The sequence below is a fragment of the Hippopotamus amphibius genome, chromosome 6 (genome assembly GCF_030028045.1).
Source record: "Hippopotamus amphibius kiboko isolate mHipAmp2 chromosome 6, mHipAmp2.hap2, whole genome shotgun sequence".
Lineage (NCBI taxonomy): Eukaryota > Metazoa > Chordata > Mammalia > Artiodactyla > Hippopotamidae > Hippopotamus > Hippopotamus amphibius.
Window position 1 is genome coordinate 42,734,116 of NC_080191.1, and position 22,202 is coordinate 42,756,317.

Here is a 22,202-nt window from a genome sequence, read left to right on the forward strand (position 1 = left end):
GGCTCTTCCCCTCTACATAGTCTAGAAACTTTTCTTACTCTGACTGTATATAAATAGTAAACAGTAAACTGACCAAGAGTGAGTTTAGAAAAACTAAAATCCTACTGTCCAGATCTGAAGATCTGAATTTTCATTCGATCAACCACAGCTAGTTTCCCAAGACCAGTTCCTAAAAATCTAGAAATTGTCTTGGTAAAGCTAACCTACATCAACTGTATGTGTGTGACTCAAAATAATTAGAAAGGTTAAGTACAACACACATTCATAATGTTGCTTAGAAACGTCAAATACAGATACGGTTCTGCATCAACACTGTATCTGATACGCCTGCCAGGTAGATGCCATTATCTAAATGGAATTTTGTTTGTTTGTTTACTATTCTCATTCTGGCCCAGCCATTCAATAACATGGCATTCAAGCTGACTATTTTCTGTCAACCATGGACCATACATGGGCCCTAGACATTATCAACAAGCAAGCAACACTATTTTATCATGGACTACAGGCCTAAGGAATCCTAAATTGATAATACATTGTTAGCATGTTGCAATTACCTAAAATAGCCTTGACTTTTTTCACAGACTGAAAGGATTAATACAAGAGAATTTAAATACAGATCAAATTCCATTACTAGAAGAACAATATGTAAGAAAAAAGATTCTAAGTCTCAAGTAATAACTGTACTTGTTTCTATGAGTCAGTATTTAAAAATTCTTCTTTGTTAAAGAATTACAATACCTCCTTAAAGTCAATTTTAAAAGATTTTGTCGATATTTATAAAAGACCTTAAAAGTTTTTAATAAAATCTGGGTATTTATTTAAATAATTTTCAACATGATACTGATTTCATATAAAAATAAAGTGAAGAGCCTAATGCATAGTTTACAGGTGTGTAAGATTTTTATTTTCAATGCATTTTCACATCTATTATAGCAGTGATGAACACCACTCTCATGTGCCCAGTTGAATGAAATCACCCACTATGGAGTCCTTAAAAAAATTCCCTTGGATTTTTCATGTATTCCCTACTTAGAGCATCACCTTGTAGGGCTCTTAAAGGGCTCCCAATAATTATTTATTAAATTGTTGAATTCAATGGGCAGACTGTAGCACCATAAAAGGCAACAATTGCATTTTTAACCTAATTCTGTGCAGACCTTAGGAAGAAATCTTGCAGATTTAAAGTAGTCAATAAGTGTCTACTGATGAGAAGACTGTAATCATGGTATTCATAATAATTTAAATGTTCTCAAACAGAAAATTTATTTCTAGGAGACAAGAGAGCGTAGTTATAAGTGAACAGACTCTGGAATCAGACAGTCAGGTTCAAAACTTGGTTTTACGAAGCGGCACTGGAACGTGGATAACCCTGCAGGGTCTCAGTTTTCCCATATGTAAAACTGATCCACTGATATTATCTGCCTCATAAAGCTGTTGTAAAGACTGAATAAGATCAGGCACGCAGAGTGTCTGGCATGGCACCTGGCACACAGCAATGCATGGTGTTCATTTGGGTATGACTTGCCTTAAATTATAAGATCAAAGTAATGTATTTGGCATGTGGAGTTTTATAGCAATTTGCCAGCCCTCTAAAATATAAGCATTTTTTTCCTCCAAAAAATAAACCTATTTGGAGTGGCCTAGATTACTGAAGTTCCCATTATTAAAAATGATGATTTCCCAGTATATAAATGGACACTGCAAGCAACACACTAGTGTATTTCTGACTTAGTTCTGGTCAAGCCACCCTCTGGGAACTACCTGATTTAAAATAAATAAATAAATAAGCATCTTTGACTGTCCTTCTAGTGATAAAACCATTTTATAATGCTTTGGGAATAAACAATAAGTTATAAATCTGATAGTAATGCAAATAATACCTGGCCACAGCAATACAAATGAGTATTGTTTGGTAGAGATACAACTGATTTCCACCCTGTAGAAAGGATGACTCCAACACTTATATTTATAGAATTTCCTTATAGTACATTAGTCAGTTTGGCAACAAATTCATTTCAGCACTCCTAATTGTGTGTGTGTGTGTGTGTGTGTGTGTGTGTGTGTGTGTGTGTGTGTGTAATATCTGCTCTTCAAATTCTCCTTTGAACCGATTTTAATATCTTACTGGTTTTCTCCTCATATTAATCCTACTATCATGGACCAAGATGTTAGAACTGATCCTCTTAAACAGCATATGTGCTTTGAAATGTTTTTCACTGCAAGGGAAAAACTTGAGGAAAACAGCTGGATTATCTAGAAGTTGGAAGATGTGAGTTCGACTCTCAATTCAACCAACTTGATTTATTCTGGCCAAAGTCGAATACCCTTCTCCAAGGAGGTATTTCCTCAACTGTTAAATATAGAGAACTACAATGCACATATATTTATTTTCTGGAGCAAATGAGATAATCAAAAGAGGGCTTCACTGCATAGAACAATACACATTTACATTATCATTCTGATCTAGCCACATGAAATCACCTACACCCCAGTGTGACCAAACTATAACCTGGAAAATACCTAGCTAGAGACAAAAGCCACCATGGCCTTGGACAGCAGGAATCACAGTCCTGGTCCTGGTTGCCTTGACTCTAACCTGATATTTCTCACAATAAACTTATGAGAAAACTTTGATGTGGTATCAAGAGGTATTTGACATGTAATAGCCTGGGTTTCCTTCATTCTTTGGGGTTGATTTTTAAGTAAGAAATAGGGGTAACTAAGATTTTGAAAGGAGAGGGAATTCTCTGGCTTAGGCAAATACTTGGTTTTATATGGTTTGGAGTCAGCAGTCAGGTGGCCTAACGTCCACAGATAATTTACCAGGGTAGTTCCCCTCCATGTTTCTGTTTCTTAAGAGTTCTCAGAAGAGACTAAAAGTGCTGGAAAACACTAATATAATTGATCGTGACTCCTTTTAAAGCCTTGTTGTACAAAGGAATATAACTTCCTTCCTGTATGAATCATATACCAAAGGCAATTGCTTTGCCCATTGTTGATTACCTACTGTAACAGAAAAGATTTGCTTGTAATGGAATGTTTACTGTTACCTTGCGCAACTTCTGAAGCATTCAAGTTACACAGATCTGCTCTGCTAGGATTTTCAGTAGGAGATGCCATTAACATTTAAATTTTTTCACCTCTCTTCTATGTCCCCTAAGAGAATTGCCACAATGTAGCCTGGGTTCTGTATTTTTTGTTTTTTTCTTTAGGAAAAAAAAAATTACAAAATAAAACTCACATAAGATGTTAGTACTCACTTTAAAATTTTTTTGGAATAATTAGAGAAGACTTTGAAAATCAGCTGTCTCACACCCTCTCTCCTTCTCCAATAATCTGACACATATTTTGATGAGTTTCTTAAGTTAACATCTCCAGCCAGAGATAAAAGCCAATATATTAAAGCAACGAAAGAAGTCAACGTATTAGAATCACTAGCGGATTTTTAAATAATGTATAATTTTGCTGTGCTTTCCTATTTTTCTTTTATGCCACGAATAAAATTTGCAAATCTAATTTTGCTCCCTGAAAATAAGGGGTATCTTTCTTAAGCATAACCAGTTCTCCATTATCTATATCCAGTTTATGGGACAGTGAGGCTGTGTTCTTCAAGATATAGCTTTCCCAAGGCTGTTGGTTACTGGTTTCTTCCTGATACCCACATAGCTATAGTTCCTGCAACACTGCCCACTTCCACCTCATTTACTACATTCTCAACTCTCATCTTGCCTCAGGCTTTTATCTCTGGCTGGAGATGTTGACTTAAACTCATCAAAATAGGTGTCAGATTATTGGAGAAGAAGAGAGGGTATGAGACAGAGCTCTCTGAAGGATCCACTTGGGGCAACTACTTGCAAAGCAGAACCAGTTGGTACCTATTGGTGGAGATCTGCACATTCATTGGGCTTTGGGCTTGTCAATCTGCCACTGCTCCACAAAGAAGCAGTGAACCAATTTTATCCTACAAACTAGAAACAGGAACTGAACGGGGCTCTAACCAGGCCTCCAAAACAGGAAGCAGGGGACAGTCCCTGTAGCCACCAGAGGGGAACTGACTTGTAGCAGAGAACTCCCAGAAGGCTGGCACCAGCCAAGGCCACTGGTGAGACAAGGCCAAGTTGTGTGCCTATAATTAGGCTTCACCTAGAGGTGAAATCAACTTGAACTATCAACTGATGAGTATCTGAAGCAGACCAAAGGCGACCAAGCTGAGGCCAGAAGCCAGGATCCCGGGAGCCTGGGAGGCGGGACCAGCGGTGACCACCTGCAGTTGACCACTTGGGGTAAGAGACGGGTGCTCTAAAAACAAACGTATTTTCGTGCTTTGGAGTTTTCTTTTTCCCTTTGCTTTTCTCCAATTTTCTAGTAAAGCTCTTTTTGGAAAATTTTAACTTTGCCTCCAAGAAAGTAGGAAGTAACACAGTGCTCTGGGCTCACAGTGGGTAGGCAATGATATGCCAGCAAAAAGTCAAAAGCCCAGAGAAAAACCATGAGCGGGACTCCACTGGGATATTTTTTTTAATCCCTTCCTAAACTAGACTTTTTCTTTATGAGTTTGCCTATGTTTGCTCTTTTGATAGTTCTCCTAAGGCTTATTGCTTGGGTGAAGAAGCAGTGACTGGACATGGGAAGGGGTTGTAAGGTGGTTTAGACCAGAGATTCTCAAATACTGCTCTGTTGATTGGTAGGATACAGTTTTCATCCATCATGGTGAAATGGGAAAAAGAATAATAAATAATGCATTTTCCATACATTTATTGTATGCAAAAGCTATTCTTTATTTTCAGGTTATGCCTTCCCTAATTTAACATTAAAAAAAAAAAAAAACCCTTTCTTTTTAAGAAATCGTGGCAGTAGCTGGCTGGTTATCAAGTTTTGTTTTTCTCTCTCTATAATATCCTTACTTGGAAAAATAAAATGTTGACAAACTCATGTCAGTCTTCAATTTTTGTAAATCGGTTCAAGGGCACTGCTATTTAGGAAATACTGATGCCACCTTCTCCCTCCAAGTATGTGAGACAGTATACATAAAAGTCTCACGGGATTTAAAAGTAAAAAATGCAGAAGTGAGCTAGAAGACTCTCGGGCCTAACCCTAACCCTAACTTCTCAGTCTGTGTGAGAGATGAGACAAAGATTATTTTTGCTTTTGTTTCGTTATCAAATAAGATTGAAAGTCCTAAGGAGCTGTGCTAGAAGCAAGTGGAACCAAACCCAGAAAGTTCAGATGCCTTTCCAGTGACATGGCCCAAATGGGTGACTTTTACAAGCCCAAGTATGGCGGGAACACTACACAGATGAAAATACAAAGGCCAAATTCTTAAAATTTCAACCTGCATGTGTCTCCTCCCTGTTACCCACCATTGCTACTAGGTGAAAGGCTGAGTAAGAGATTGTGATCTGCAGAGAGCCTGCCTAAGAGAAAGGCCAGGCGATGTACTGGCTGGGGACAGGGAAAGGGGAAGCAGGCAGTCATCCAATCCTGAGCCCCCTGAGAGGGAGTGAGGTAGCCTTGAGCAGAGCACTGTCCCGGGGTCTTACATCAGCTGGAAATCAAGGACCATAAATAGGTTTGGAGGGGAAGAAGGTGAAAGTGTTTACGGATCCCCTGCTGGTCTCTGGCCTCCTTTGCTGAGCATCCTTCCTCCTCCCTCCCTGCCCAGTCTCCCTCCTCTCCCCCAAAGCCTCCCAATCCTTCCTTTGTCCCCTGCCTCACCAGAGCCCCTCTTCTCAACACCACCAATCCAAAGTGATACTCCTACATCCAGCCAGGATGTTACCAGAAGCTAGATGAACACAAAAATTCCTGATCCTAACACAAGGAGAGATGTATTCAAAGTCCCAGTTTTAGGCTGGCAGGAACATAATTTTCCTGAATGTTTAAACAGATGAATGGGTTTCACACTTTAAGCACACTGAGTGAACAAGGCTTCTTATAGGCTAGTCCTGAATCTAACCACCATCTATAATACTGTTTCTAAGAAAAAGTGTGCTCCTGGTTCTAAGCAGCAACCTTGAATCATTTAGCTTGAGTGAACAAATATAACTTCTTTATGGTTCAGTTTTCTCATAAGCAAAGTAGGAGAATAATAAAGCCTATTCGAGTCATACTTCACAAAACTAATGCTCATTTTTTTAAAAAAAATGTTGAGACCCTGTCAGTTGGGGTCTGCCTACCTGAATGGAGTAGTTCTGCATCACGGACATCTGTATCACTGACATCTGTATCACTGACATCTCTTAGGTTTTACAGAAATTTACTGCCTGCAAAGCAGGGGGCTGGGAAGGGGTGTTATTAGCTTGGCAACTGCCATCTCTGAGTGACAGTCTTGTATATGTAAGTACAATGAATTTTCATAAAGTCTTTGACAGAACATTAGTTTCCTCTCAGAAAGGGAATGAAAGAGAGAATGACAAGTGTAGTCAAAGAACAAACTCAATTACAGTTGAACGATAATCAAGTAAGGAAAATCAGTGAAAACCTTTAACTGCAATCTAGTCTTTAGAAAACACCAGTACACATAGATAGCAGAAGTTTGTAAAAATGTAACCAAGCTTTAAGTTCTTATTCATTCACTTAAGTTGAGCTGTTCGAACACCAATGTTCCCTTTTAAATACTGAGGCCCTTGTTAAGTCCTCCTTGCTTTCGATTCTATTGCAGGCTAGGGGTCACCTCTGAACCCCACCCCTCAGTTTGATTCTAGAAGCTATTTCCTGGAAGCCCAAGGCATTCTGTGTAGACCCTCACAACCAGGACTTGAATCTGTGCTTCTCACCAACCCTGAGCTCCTCGAGGTGGCAACATGATATATATCAATACAAGCAGTTCATTCATCTCTATGCACTGAAGTGATTCATTTTTTAATCAATACTGTTATAATTTTAAAGTACAGAATTTGAAGGCTGGAAGGAATCTCAGAGCCCAATTACTACAATCCATCTCTGAGATTTTAAATTACTTGCTCCAAATGAGAGAAGAACCAGGACCAGAATCCAGATGTTAAAACTCCTGTTTAGATGCTCTGTCCCCATACACCTTGCTGCCTTCCCTTTGCAAACTCACAGGATTACATGAGGGAATCTTAGAAATTTAGTTCCATTTTTCCCCTCTACTTCCATCCCTGGTCAATTTTACAGGCCACTGAGGAGACAAAGGGCCTCACTCACAATTATATGGTTCAGAGCAGAGCCAGGCTGAAACCTCAGACGGAACTTGAGGGATGCTGTTGTTCCCACTATAACATAATGATTCAACTTTCAGGTGGAGGTAGTAGATGTAGAGCAAAGGTCAGCATGGGGCCAAAACCTTGCCAGGCCTGTCTTTGTAAGGCTTGCAAGCTAAGAATGGTTCTTCCATTTTTAAATGGCTGGGGGGAAAAAATCAAAAGAATAATACTTTGTGAATTATGTGAAATTTAAATTTCTGTGTCCATTAACAAAGTTTTATTAGAATACAGCCACGTTAATTTGTTTAGGTCCCCTTTCTGGCTCCTCCTGAGTAACACCTGCATAGTTGAGGAGTTGTGAGAGACACCTCCTGCAAAGTCTAAAATGTTTACACCATCTGGCCCTTAACAGAAAAATCTGCTGAACCCTGGTAGAGGACAAGCGAGCACTCTCTTAGAAATCAGAAGTCAAGTTCTACTATCAAATTTGGCTGCCCTCAGTTTAGAAGAACAAAGGGTTTGGACAAAACTGATACCATCCTCGTTCCGTCACATCTTCAACATCATGCTGAATGAGAGAACTCAGAGTCCATGTCACAGGCAGGGGTGACACGGGGGCCTGCCCAAGTTGAACAAAGCAGCAGGATGGGACAGAGCTAGCCCGGAAACACAAGTCTTCCCAGCACGTGTCCTCCTCCCCACTATTCCACATTGCACCTGGATGGCTCATAAGGTCCCTGCCAGGTCTCTATCACAGGAGTCTGACGCTTTCCTCTCTTGATTCTGAGAATAAATCAGCCTAGCTAAATGGAGGTGCAAGGGCGAAGACAGACCTTTTAAAGTCAGGCACCCAAAGGGAAATCCTCCATTGCCCAGTCGTTACCTATGACCTTGGGCCAGTGATGGATCCCCTGGTTTTCTTATCGAAGAAGGATACTAAGTACTTCCTTCACAGGCTTGCTTGAAGGATTAAATGAGATACATTTCTAATGTCTGGTCCTTTCTAATCTTTCTCTCTCCCTTTCCCAGAGACAGTATTTGAAGAATAAACAGTACATGGGCCTTACTGGGAAACTCTTTCAGATTAGCTTAGAGTTTAAGATTACTTTTATAAAAAATACCCAATCTATCAATGCAATAAAAACAAGCTTAGTATTTCATTGGGTGTTTTCCTCACATATCTTTCAGTTCTTTGGAACTTCTTCCAAATTATAATCCAAAAATAAAAGTGTTGTAATTTTTAGAAAAGCTATGTTTCTTGTTTAGGAAAGCAAGCCGCACAGAGAACCAAGCTAAAATATATTATACTCATGTCCAGTTATGAAGACCAAGACTGTAAAACACACCAGAACCAAAGTTCTAGTTTATTTAGTCTGGCTTCCTTAACATGAAGTTCTTGTTCTTAAAATATTCAGCTTTGGCTGAATTCCAAGACTGATATAAGCCTACTTCAGGTGTTTTGAAGAGACTGAAGAGAATCAGAACTGGAAACAAGATTGGAATATAAAACCTTCTACGTGATCAGAAATGCAAGAACCTTACTGTTCGAAACCACCATTAAGTCAAAATTTACACTCACACTTATAAATCAAGCCACTAAACTTAAGGTAACGAATTCATACAGATTCACTCTGCGTGCAGCTAGCTGCGCGGCAGAAGTCATGATTTCTGTACTCTCCAAAGTACACAGAAAAAATGAGGACATCATCTAAAACAGGCACAGGTGTATACAGAAGGAAAATGTGGGCCAAACCTAACAAAAGAGAAACCAAAACTCTAAATGGAGAAGGGCTGATGGGGGCAGATATCTCGCGCTGCGGGAGAATAGTTCTTTAAGAGGACCACACGCACCCAGGGCTCCAGCGCCGGCCGGTGGCTGGGCAGTCAGACTCTCACACCAATACACTCTCTCCCCAGAGCGACGAGCGCCCGGCCGAAGCAGTCACGCAGCGCAGCTCGCTGCCCCCAAGGTGGGGCAAGAAGTAAATAAGTAGGAAGCACGGCTGCCGCCCAGAAATTAATTTTTCTTGCCCAGGGCGGGGAAAAAACAGAAAACAAACAAACACATTTTTTCTCCCTGCGGCGGCCTGAGAAAAAGTGAACCCTGACCGCGGAGGATGGGGAAGGGGTTGCACACGCACCTGCATTGTAAAAACGGTCCAGCACCGCAGTTTCCCCAAAGTCCAGTTTCCCAAAATGCAGGGTCTCCAGGGTGGCGCCCACCGTGTCGCACGCCTCCCGCAGGCACTGCAGGGCCTCGCTCTCGGCCACCACCAGCTGCCCCTGGCTCGCTTCGTTGATGACATATGCCACGGTGGTCCGTCGGCCGCCTCCGCCACCAGAGTTGCCCCGGCACCGGGTGGCGCTGCTCCCGGAGGTGGCACTGGGACCCCCGGCACCAGGGGCGGCGGCACTCTCCACGTTCCAGAAGCTGCCCGGTGGCGGCGGTGGCAGCTGGTTCTCCTCGCCCTCGGCCGCCGCCGCTCCTCCCCTCCGGTAGCTGCCGCCCTCGGCGAAGGGTGGCACGGAGAAAGTGATGCCCTCGCCTGCCTCCGCGCTCATCTCTCCCGGCCGGGCTGCGGCGGCGGCGGCGGCGTCCCCCGCCCAGCCGCACCGTCTGGCCAGCCACAGCTCGGGGCTGCTCCGCGCGCGCCGGGCTAAGCAGCTGGCATCCCGGGTCGCGCCTTCCGCGCCGCGCCGCCGCCTCCTCTCCGGCGCCCTCTCCCCCGAAGGCACGCCGCTGCCCGGCGGCGGCTCGCCCCTCCTCGGCGCCTCCGTGGCCGCGGCGCTCGCCCGCCGCCGGGTGTAGAGTACAAGGGGTGGGGAACCGGGCTGAGCGGGAAGGGACAGCGCTTCCTTTTCTTGGCGGGCGGACAAGTCGGCTGGCGAACCTGCGCCGCGGTGCGGCTCGAGGGCGCCGCTCTCGCGGTGCGGTGCGCCCCGGCCACCCGGAGCACGGTCCCGGCTCCTTCCTTGCCGGGCGCTCTGGGAGGGGCCGGGGAGGGCGCGCTCGGGGTGGGGAGCTACCTGGCCAGCACCTCACGGGCGGGCAGACTCCCTGGACTGCGTCCCGGAACGGCGGCCGCGGCCGCCGAAAGGATCCGCCTCCTTCCTCCCCGGCAGCTCCCCTTCATCTGCTCTCTTTCCTCCTTCCTTCCCCGGTCCCGTTTCTCCGCGGATCGCCGCGGCCGCTCGGTCCTGGCACCAGCCTGGCCGCTCGAGTCCCGCCTCTCCTCGCAGCCGCTCGCCCGGTCGGCCACCGGCTTCTTGCCGCCCACTCGTCGCGGCACCGAGAGTCAGGGCCCGCCCCGGGGGAGGGCGCTGCTGGGAAGCTCGAGTCCGGACGAAAGCGACCGCGCCGCGGCTCCCGCACCTCAGCCAGTCCCGAGCGCCGCGCGGGGCCCAGGTTCTCTACCGGCACCCCCGCCGTCTCCCCACGCGAAGACCCGGAGTAGGCAGAAGCCCGGAGCGCAGGCGACGACAGGATGGCGCAAAAGAAAAAAAAGAAAAAAAAAGTCTCTCGCGCGGATTCTCCGGTCTTCTGAGCCAGCGCCGGAGGCATCTGCAGCGCTCCGCGTGGCCACGGCGCCCCCCTCCGGGCCCAGCCGGTCTCGCTCTGCAGCGCTCTCTGGTCCGTGTGCGGCGCTGGCAGGACTAGGGCAGCGCAGGGAGGCCCTCCTTGCACTAGGCGGGAGGATTTCAACCACCGGCCTGCAGCCGGCCTGGACTGGAGGTCGGTGTATTAGTGACAGTGGTTCTCCGAAAGTGGCAGGCTAGACGTATCCGGTCTGCCCCTGGTACTTTTCCTTTGCAAATGTTCAGTTGCTCTGCTAACGTGAATAATTAGTTCCAAGTGCTGAATGGTATAGCATTCCCATTTGGGTTCTTAAGATTTCCCCAACACGGCGCATACTTATTTGAGATAGAAAACCGGTGCTATACTGGACTTGGCAAATCATCATCCGCCAGATGAAAGAGTGAAATTGTGATTACTTCTATTTTTTAAATACAAAGCGATTTTATAAAAACCATACTTTTTAGATCATTTCACGTTTGCTTCCCTCCCAGATCTTTTCGGAGCCATTGCTCACATACAATTTTGTTTTGTTTATTTATTTTATTTTGCTTGCTTTGTTTTACTTTGAATTGATTTAGTAACTTTAAAGATGTGACTGATTACTGGCACCCAAACCCCAATATAGTGCTGAAAGACTACTGTTCTTGGTCCCAAGGCTCTCCCCCCTGAAAGGCATGGTTTAGCTGATTAATCTTACACAATGTATAGCCAAATGAAATTTCCATTAATATAGCTGATAAACAGTTGAAAATGTGTAAATTCAAATGGTTGAATTTACAACTCAAATTTGAGTCCTGTGCGTTGGCAGGGGCACCAGGCAGAGGACATGGGCATGGTGCTGAAATCCTGCCTGCCTTCAGCTTGCCGTGCCTGCCTCAGAGTATCTGTCAGGAGGAATGAAAGCCTTTTTCTAATTGGATCACCCAAAAGTTGTGCTTTCTGCAATTCATCTGTTAGAAGCTTTTTCTAAGCCCAAAGCACATCTAATATGATAGCGGTGGACAGAAGAAAAATCATTGCCTGTCCTGGGCTTCCAGGTTTCTTCTTGAAGATGCAGTATGGTGAATTTTAAACCTGAAATGGGCAAGTGTCTCCTACCTAACTAGCTTTTGCTTTAGGTGACAACTTTGCCTCTTTCTCTGCATCCTCAGGTAAGATAAGTAGGAATATTATATACTCTTAATTCCAAAAAGAACTTAATGCTACATACAAACCAAAGTAAATATAACTTTAAATTATCACAAATCAATAAGGAAGCCAGTAAAAGAGGTATCAAGCAGCTAGGATAAATTAAGAATTCAATTGCTAAATTTAGCTCTGTGTTTTGGCTGCCAAAATAAAAAGCACATAAGAGTACACATATTCATGTGAAGAGTCAAGTCTTAACCTGGCATTGAATTCTATAAAGACTTTATCACATAGAATCTGATATAGAGGACATTGGGGAATACAATGCAATTGAATATGGATTTGTAAAAAATTATATATGTCCTTCAAATTTAGATTTAATATTTTTAAAGCCAAGAACATAATATTAAATATTAATTTGGTGAAGTCATTATTTAAAGGAATCTAAAATAATAAGTCAGATACAATACTTTCTGGTTATATTAACTTAATAAAAAAGAAGAACTGAGGGAATTATATTGTTCATTGTAAGCTCACACCTTGGCATTCTGCATCAGGGAAAAAAAGAATTCAAGGAAACAGAGAAGTAACATATTGTTTAGATCCTTACCACAAAAGCAGGCTTCCCTAGTAGCTTTTGCCAAAGATTAAATCACAGTCAATGAATGATAGAATTATAATATCATAAATAGTCTGTGACATCTTTACATCTTAAAAAAGCATGGCAACAGAACTGAAGTTTACTGGTCAAAATTATATTCTCACTCAGAGTCCTTTGCACTTCCACTTAGAGATTGTCCTTAGGACACCTTTGAGAACACCTACATGTAGGACAAAGAATTTTCCTGATAAAGAGCTAGGGAAATATAAGGGAGAGATTTCTGCTTCTGATTATGACAGATTAGTAATACTTAACCCTCTCACTAAAGAAGACTAAAAATGCTGGACAAAATTTTAAGTTTAAAGTAAAAGCATCAAAGAACTAACGAGAGAATGAGGAGTTATCTGGCCAGATATTTTTATTCTGAAAGAAAGGAATGGGGTTCAAAGGCTGTGCCTACAGTTGGGGCTGCTTTTGGCCTGGCAATTTTTGTGAAGCTGAATTAGGCGACCGGGAGGGTGAGCTGCATTTTTGACACCTGAAAGGATGAAAAAAAAGTAAGGATGTTATAGTCTAGAAGTAGGTTTGAACTGGACGCAAAATGACCTCCTCATGGATAGCAACTCTTCCTCCAAACATCTGAGGAACCCCCCCCAAAAAAGTCTCAAACCCTGAAACTGGATTAAGGTAATCCCAGACATTCAACAAACAACATTCCCTCCAGAGGAAGATAACATCATCCTGGGCCATGAATTATTTCTGCAAATATAAGACCCGTGGATGTAGACAGACATTTGAATGCGTGGTAGAATGGTACAGTAGAAGCAAGAAGACGCATCCGACCCTGCCTTGGCCCTCTGTTCCTGGTTATCCCCTCCAGATCCACTCGCCATTCATATCCCCACACTGTCCACCTCCAGAGGCTAATCTGTATGAATTAAATCAATGGGCTTCCTTGCTTTCTGTTTACCAGTTGGGTTTGGTCAATGGGGAGTCCAGGCAGGGGATCTGAGGAAGGACCGATATGGGACTCCTGAGTCAAATGAGACTGGCTGTGTTGCTCAACAGGAAATCGTTGCTCTTCTCAAGGTGGCAGATCCTACACAAAGTACAGGGTTTCACACTCATCCCTCACCTTGTCCTTTGGCACCTAGAAATGATGAAGTCTCTGAAGCTTCACTCCAAGTGACTGTAAAATCCCTTAAAACTTCCTTATAACCCCTCCACACCGTTGCAATCAGTCTTTTTGTAAATAAATCCACCTCAAATGATCCTGTTTCCTGTAGAGACTCTAATAAAACTACCAATGAGCTTTTAGAAATTAGAAAACTAATTTAACCTCTTTGAGTTTATTTCTTCATCCGTAAAATAAAATATTGAATTAAATTCAATTGAAAATCCTGTAAAGCCCTAAGGTGCTTCGTTTAAGAATACAGTAGGGATACCAGTTCTTATACTGAATTGAAATGTGTAAAGAATGAAAATACTACTGTGTAACCAAACAGTGGATGAGGGAATGTTATCTTTACAGAAATATTTCAGCTAATACATATAAAGGGTCTGAGGTAGTTAAAATGCCATCATTTTGCAGCTCAATGAATTTGGATCCAGGCATGGAGGATCAATAGTTACTAATATCACTAAAGGAGAGATAACCAGATCTATCATATGCCTCCTGATAGGAAAACAGACCACCAATTATGAGGTGGTCATACGCAAAACAGCAGGCTTGAATCTCATCAAAGCCCTGGAATCCAAAGCTGAGATTCAACAACCAATTCCAGGAAATACAGAGAACCACAAAACAGGTTAAGATACTCTGGAGATGCAGGGAGTAAAATCTAGATGGTAGGAAACTCTGCATGCAAAGGACTCATCTTAATTTTTGCACATATGAGTTACTACCACTATAACTGATGCTAATTCATTTTCTAGCAATAACATGATCAAATGTGTCTGAGAGCCATTTCCGTTTGAAAAAATAAGTGCCCATCACCATGCTAACTGCCTTCCGTGCATATCTCACATCTCCCATATTTATAATGAGGAATAATCCAGGAACCCAGAGGAAGAAGGTTACTCTATATCAGACAAGGAGTTAGTAACAAGACCAGGGTTCCAATCCAGAGCTTGTGCTCCTTATTGCAAAGGGAAGATAAGACCGTTGCATCAGAAAATATTAAACAACCTGCTTTTTTCCTTGTGGTGTGAGGACATGCAACCAGTTCACTTAACGGCTGCATGAAATTTAAAAGAAGGGTGATGAGAAGTTAAGACAGCGTCTATCTGCCAAATTTGGAATTAAAATATCATATCAAAAGACCATTCTTACCTCTTATTCTGGAAGCCGTGTACAGTAGCTGTGTTTCTAAAGTCCACAAGGGTAAATATGGTTTGTGTTTGTTTGACGTTTCTGTTTTGTCTTGAAGTTTGCCATTTATTTCAAAGTTAATGCTAATTTGTTTGAATACAAAATCATGTTTTGGATTTCTTAACTCTCTGAGAAAAATCTGGAAGATGAGCACAGATTTTGATTATACAGTAGCTTTGATTATACAGTAGCTTCTAATTCTTCCTCCACCTGCTTCAGCAAATGCCTGGAGCAATGGTTCTTAGCCCTGGGCGCAGATCGGATTCACCTGAGGAGTTTTACACACCTACAGATCCTCCTCCCAATCCCCAACCCCAGAGATATGATTTAAAAAAGTTTAAGAACAGAGGCCTTCAAAATACGTAAAGAATTTGGTAAAGGAATTTTGTTATCTAGAGACCTTATTCTTAGGATTCTTTTCATCTTCAAGTGATTCAACAAATGCTTAAAAATGGACAGAGTTCCTGGAGTTCAGCTACAAAAGTACTAAGATTTTTCAACACTTAAAGAGATTGTCATAAATTCTAAACCACTTAAAAATAGTACATTACTTATAAAAGACATAAAACATCAGGAATAAGTGACACGGTTGAATTAAGTATATGTTATATTGAATGATGGAATCTGTTAAAATATTTAGCCCACATGCTGCGGAGCAACTAAGCCCATGCACCACAGCTACTGAGCCTGCACTCTAGAGCCTGTGAGCCACAACTACTGAAGCCCGCACACCTAGAGCCTGTGCTCTGCAATAAGAGAAGCCACCGCAATGAGAAGTCCACACACCACAGCGAAGAGGAGCCTCCGCTTACCACAACTAGAGAAAGCCCATGCAGCAACAAAGACCCAATGCAGCCTAAAAATAAATTAATTAAAAAGTATATTTAGACCAAAAGTATTTTTACCTGGGTGTTTTGCTGCAGGCTTATCATACACCTTCTTCTTTTGAATCATCTTCATCTAGCAAATATTTGTGCTTAAGTATAAATGACCAGGGGGTCTGGGAAATGATTGAAGTAAAAGTAAAAAGAATAAAACATGTGACTATTTAAATTTAATTAAGTAAAATTAAATCAAATTAAAATTTAATTTCTCAGTCACAGTTGCCACACATCAAGTACTCAGTAGCCATATGTGGCTTGTGGCTACTTTACTTGATAGCACAGGTGTAGAACATTTCCATCATTGCAGAAAATCTATTGGACAGTGCTATTATAGAAACAAAAGTATTTGCCATAATACTTCAAAGGATTTGTACTCATTCATTTGGCAGAATATGAAGCTTTAAGTATTAAACAGTTAATAAAGTATGATCTCAATTGAGTTCACTCCTCTCTGGAGAGACAGATGTGTAGAGAGATTGAGCTGCAACAGAATAGATACAGAAAGAGTGGGAGGAGGAGCTACACCAGTCCAGGTGAATGGCAAGAAATTCCAGCCTGCTCAAAAGAGTGCAAAAATGTATAGACGTGAATTGGTATGTTGAATTCTAGAAAACTGCAAGCAATTCACGTACTAACACATGTGAAAGAGTCATATTAGTGATAGTTTCACAGTAAGTACTACCAAAACCACAACTAGCCCTCTATGCTACTCATTATGAGACAGGCTGGGACCTGGGACCCTTTACTGCATTGTGCTTGCGCACCTGGACAAACATCTCCTCGAGCAATACAAAGAAATACAGAATACAAAGAAACTATAAAGGACTAAAAATAATTATATGCATGCCTAGTGTGTGCAGTTGGGGCATATTATGAACAACAAAATACAAAAAGGCCAAAACCCAACTGACACTTTTAAAGTGCCGGAAGCAAAAACAGGGTACTGCGTGTGATCCCTGAACACACCACCACCAAGGGGGTAGGCAGACCACCTAAGCCATCCCTCTGGCCCCACCCACTCATCCGCCCATACCCTCATCTCCCACGGAGAGCGAGCGAGGGCACCTGTTACTAGTTTTTTCTCTCCCCAGCTGCAGAACGAGTCCCAGTAAAGCCTTACCTGAATTCCTCACCTGGCCTCTTATCAATTTCCATTGAGTAAAGAGTTCAAGAACCCATGTCAGTAAAAATTATTTCTACAAAACTACCTCTACTACTACAACTGCTCTGCTGTTACTCTTACTACGACTGTTACTATAATGCTTGTCTGATATGGTAGTTGTTAAGAAAGTATGGAAGCCAAGGCTGAGGCCAGATTTTGAAGTATCTTCATGAAAGTTAAGTTTAATTTCATCCTATAAGAAAAGGAGACACTCAAGGATTTTAAGTAGAGGGGTAATATGATCCCATCTATATTTTAGAAAGAAAATTATGGCTTGCTATAGAAGTTTAGGCCTGTAGCTAATCCCCAAAGGAAGTGAAGATGCTTCTGTAAGATTCCAAGCCTGGCCTCCGGAAGGAGCACTGATCTTGTTGCATCTCAGGTCTCCTCCAGCTGGGATGATTTTTTAAAATTAATTAATTTATTTATTTATTTTATTGGCTGTGCTGGGTCTTTGTTGTTGCACTTGGGCTTTCTCTAGCTGTGGCGAGCAGGGTCCGCTTTTTGTTGCAGTGCACGGGCTTCTCATTGCAGTGGCTTCTCTTGTTGCAGAGCATGGTCTCTAGGAGCACGGGCTTCAGTAGCTGTGGCAAGTGGGTTTAATTGCTCTGTGGCATGTGGGATCTTCCCGGACCAGGGATCGAACCTGTGTCCCCTGCATTGGCAGGCGGATTCTTAACCACTGCACCACCAGGGAAGCCCTGGAATGATTTTTAATGTAATCTTTGATATGCTTCTTTTAAAAGTGTAGTTGCCAACATTTTCATTTCTATTCCTGTCCTAATAAGTTAAAGCAATTTTCATGCAGAGAAATGGTTCTCTTCATGTTTTGTGAAAGGAAGACCAAGGCCCCATCTATTTAATATTGTTCTATGCCCCACCCACATACTCACCATTTCCTACACTGTCAACATGTCCCCTTTGGATTTCCTCACTTTGACTAACGTTCTTACTGTTAAAGGCATCCCTTTAATTTTGATAAACAAATCACAGCAAATACATAGATGGAGCCACAGGAAGAGCTTTTGTGTAAGCAATGCAAACCAACTCTGACTACCAAAACTGAAATATGAATTTTTTGTGAAGATATTGGGGCTCACGCATCAATGCAAGATTAGCATCCAGGCTCAAAAAAGGCAGAAACCAAAGCCCTCAAAGCCCTGGAGCTCTAGCTAAGGTCACTCCACAGGAACAATAGCTGTAACTTTTTCTTTGTCACAGAAAATAGCTGTGACATTACAGTTGTTAAAGACATAAGGCTTCTAAAATTAATAGTGCTATGTCAAGAATACACAGACAAATCAATGAGACAGAATAGAAAATCCAGAAATAGATCAAATTACATAGGAGAATTTAGTATAAGATAAAAACAGTCTTTTAGAGTATTGGGGAAAAAGGACTTTAAAAAAAGTGGTGTTGGAATAACTGCAAAGCCATATGGAAAAGATAAAATTGGATTCATTTCCCACACCATACACCAAGAAAAATTCCATATGGATATGAGATCTAATAATAAAAAATGAAACTATATGAGTACTCAATAAGTATATGGGTATATTCTTTTCAACTTAGGAGCAGAAAACTTTCAGGACTATGACTCAAAATTCAAAAACTAAAAAGGAAAAATAGATAAACTTGATAACATAAAAATAAAGTCTTTATATGGCAAAAGATGTCACAAACTAGAAAGACAAATAGTAAACTGGGAAAAAATATCTGCAGCTGATAGTACAGCTCATAAAATGAGTTTCTAAAAATAGAGGCTAAAAATCCTATAGAAAAATGAGGTATAGAAAGCTACGGGCAATTCAGAAACATGGAAATACAGTTGTCTTTTACCCATATAAAAAAATGCTCAACCTCATTCATAATGAGATAAATGCAAATTCAAATTATAGTAGTATTCCATTTTTCAGTTACTAAGTTGCCAAAAATCCAAAACTTTGACATGACACTTTGTTGGTGAAACTATAAGAAAATAGGCACTCATTCATTTCTGGTGGAATAAAATAGTGAAAAAATACCTGCAGAGGGAAATTTGGCAATATCTAGCAGAAGTATGTACACATTTACCCTTGGCCTAGCAATCCTACTTCTAAAAAATGTATCCCAAGTTTATGCTGGTGAAATTGCGAAAGACGTTTTTACAAGGCTGTTCATTTTAGTACTGTTTACAATAGCAAAAGATTGAAGACCACCCAAGTGTTCATCTGTCAGGAATTGGTTTAATAAACTATGATATATTCATTCAATGGACTGCTGTGCAGCTATAAAAAGGAATGTTGACTATCTCTAACCATAACAATTTTTTCTACTTTCTGATTATTTTCACTGGGTTGATAATTCCAGGTAAATTCAAGAAATAATTTTTTTAAAGTAACGTGTTATATTGCTACTGAATTTTGTACTTTGAACATACACACACACATATATATGTCTCATTTTCTTAATAAAATGGTAACACATTATATACAATTCTCTACTCCTTATAGTTTCAGGTATTAGACAACAGGCAGTACATGACTGGGAACCCTGAACAAAGGGAAGTGAATGAGGTGACTTTTCTGTCAGAAGGCATTTTCTGTACAGTGGTATAAGGAAGAAGAACTCCAACAGAGGCCAGGCATCTTAACAAGATAAAAAGAAGATAAAAAGATTGGAATTTGGGGAGGCTTAGGTGGTTACAATGTGAAAGAGAGTATCCAAGAGGAGGAAGTGTACAGAGAAAGAATTCTAGAAATCTGAATACAAGACTCTAACCCTGGCTTAAATGAGCTTAGAAACAAGAAAGTTCACCCATAAGTAGGCAACTGCTTGTCAGAAAAAAACGTGATATCCTCTAAAGAAATATAACAAAAATACAACAATCAACTAGAACATACAATATCTAGCACCCTACCAAAACTTATCAGGCAAACAAAAATCTGACTCTTAACAAGGGAAAAAAGAAATCAGTTGCAGCAACAGACCCAAAGTGGCAGAGTTGGTACAATTATCAAAGACCTTAAAGCAGCTACTATAAATATGCACAAGTGCTCAAGGATGCAAAAGAAACAGGAGCATAATGAGGACAAAAAATGGAAGATATAATAGAGAACAAAATTGAATTTCTAGATATGAAAAATACAGTTTTAAAAATGAAAATTTAATTGAATGGAAGTAATAGCAAATTAGACACTACTAAAGAAAAGATCAGTGAACTGGAAGTAATAGAAACTGCATTTACCCAAAATGAAGCATAGCGGAAAAAAAGTCCAACAGAGCCTAATGATCTGTGGGTTATCAGGTGGTCTAAAATGCATGTAATAGGAGTCTCAGAAATGTTAAGGGAGATTCTTCAGGTGAAATTACGTTTCCCCGTTTTATGAGCTACAAGTTTCCTTCTCCAAAAAGACAAACATCTCCCTATCAACTGTATGTCATGTTATATATCATTATTATATTTTAAAACTATAGTTTGCGTAAATCTAAATGATTCTCTCAGTAATATCTTGACCCAGTACCCATTACAGTCTCTCATTTCCATTAGGATGATCAAAGATTATCTTGATATCTTGGAATGCTATATGAATAGCAAAGATGGATGTATGTAAATATAGGCTGCCCTTGAGATAATCTGAAATCCTCTTTTGATGTATGGGCCAAAATGTCACGTATATTTCTACTATGTTTATTTTAATTACAGATAACTCTAATCTCTAGTATAGAATTCCAATTTATGACACCTTTGAAGAAAAACAAATATTTATTGTCTTAATGATTTGTGAACTATAACCTACAAAAGCCAACCAAGAATTTGTTTAAATCACATTTTATTTAGATAACATTGAATTAAATTGATCATTGCAATGATTACTTTATGTTTCAAGTTGACTAGGCTATAGTGCCCAGTTGTTGAGCAAACCCTAGTCTAGATGTTGCTATGACAGTATTATGTAGAATGATTAAAATTTACAAGGGCTGACTTTAAGTGGATTACCATCCATAACGTGGGTGGGCCTCATCCAATCAGTTGAAGGCCTTTGGAGCAAAGATTGAGGTTTCCTGGAAAAAGAATTCTGCCCCAAGTCTGAAATATAGAAATCCTGCCCTAATTTCTAACCTGCCCTATGTATATTAAAAAAAATGTGTCAAATGCTAAACATTTAAATTTACCCACAATTTCAAAACAGAAATTTTTCTATAGATTCAGGAAATTTTCAATTTTCCTAACTTGTATTAGAACTAATTCACAAAATATACAAGTGTTTATATACTTCAAGCACAATACATTTCATTTGAAACCTCATGTTTTTCATTACATTTACATGAATTTAACTATTTAATTTTAGTACACAATTCTGAATTTGTGCATGCCATCAAACATACCATATCCCAATTCCCAGTTTGGTATTTTTTAGTAACTGTGCTTGTCACTACTGAGAAAACCAATAAAACTATATTTCTTTAAAAATTAAGGTAAAAATTTAAATCTCCCACACTCATTGTAGAATATTTTACATTTTTAGGTATTTAAAATATGTTTGATACCAAATACCCAAATCTGGAATGTTAAAAAAAAAATCCTGAAATTCATAAATCATTTTTCTACCAAAAGGGATGGGAGGGTTGATTTAATTCTTATCTTTGTACAACCAGAGATTTTATTTTAAACTAGATAATATTTAGAACTGTTATTTTTTTCTCCTTTATTTTTTTGAAATTCTTTGCTTGTTTCCTATCTTTGAAGTCCCTTTGAGGTTCCTATTCTTTTCCTGTGGCCTATTAATTTTCTTTTAAGCTCACATGATTTCAGAAAAAAATATATTATTTTTAAAAGTTTATTTTACACCACTTTTAGCTTCATACAAATAACATTCACAGCTCCTCCCCCCTTTCTGCATAAAAGCGATTTCAAGTACAACAGTCAACCTCCAATTTATTTTATTTTATGTATTTTACCTAATTTCAATTAAGTCATGTTTGGAATGCACAAATCTTAGAGAATCATTTTTGAGCCCTGAGATCTCTGAATGTCATTTTCAGTTCAACAGACTTCTATGATGTTTGTATGATGCACAGCACTCCAAGATCTTTTTGGATAGAACAGAAACTTTTATCTGTGTAACAGATCACCCCACACTGTAAAACAGAGTCTTAACATTTATAAATATTTAAAATGCATCAACAGCTCACTTACTGCCTTCTGTTTCACTGGGATTCTTTATTTCAAACATGGACAATTTTTTACTCTTTGTAGTCTAGGCTTATTCTGATTTTAATTTCTGAAATACTAAGCTTTAGCCTATGAGGAAGTACATCTGACCTCTTCTG

General features: G+C 40.5%; 1 protein-coding gene across 2 annotated transcripts in view; it reads right to left on the reverse strand.

Moving 5' to 3' along the window:
- Nucleotides 1–10,603, reverse strand: part of MAP3K5 (mitogen-activated protein kinase kinase kinase 5) — a 194,417-nt gene extending 183,814 nt beyond the window's left edge. Inside the window, exon 1 of one of the 2 annotated variants that reach the window (XM_057737704.1) lies at nt 9,308–10,603. In XM_057737704.1, coding sequence (XP_057593687.1) covers nt 9,308–9,728 — 421 coding nt within the window. In that variant the 5' untranslated portion in view covers nt 9,729–10,603. The remainder of the gene's footprint in view (nt 1–9,307) is intronic. The other variant, XM_057737705.1, reaches the window with a different exon arrangement.
- Nucleotides 10,604–22,202: the final 11,599 nt, after the last annotated feature.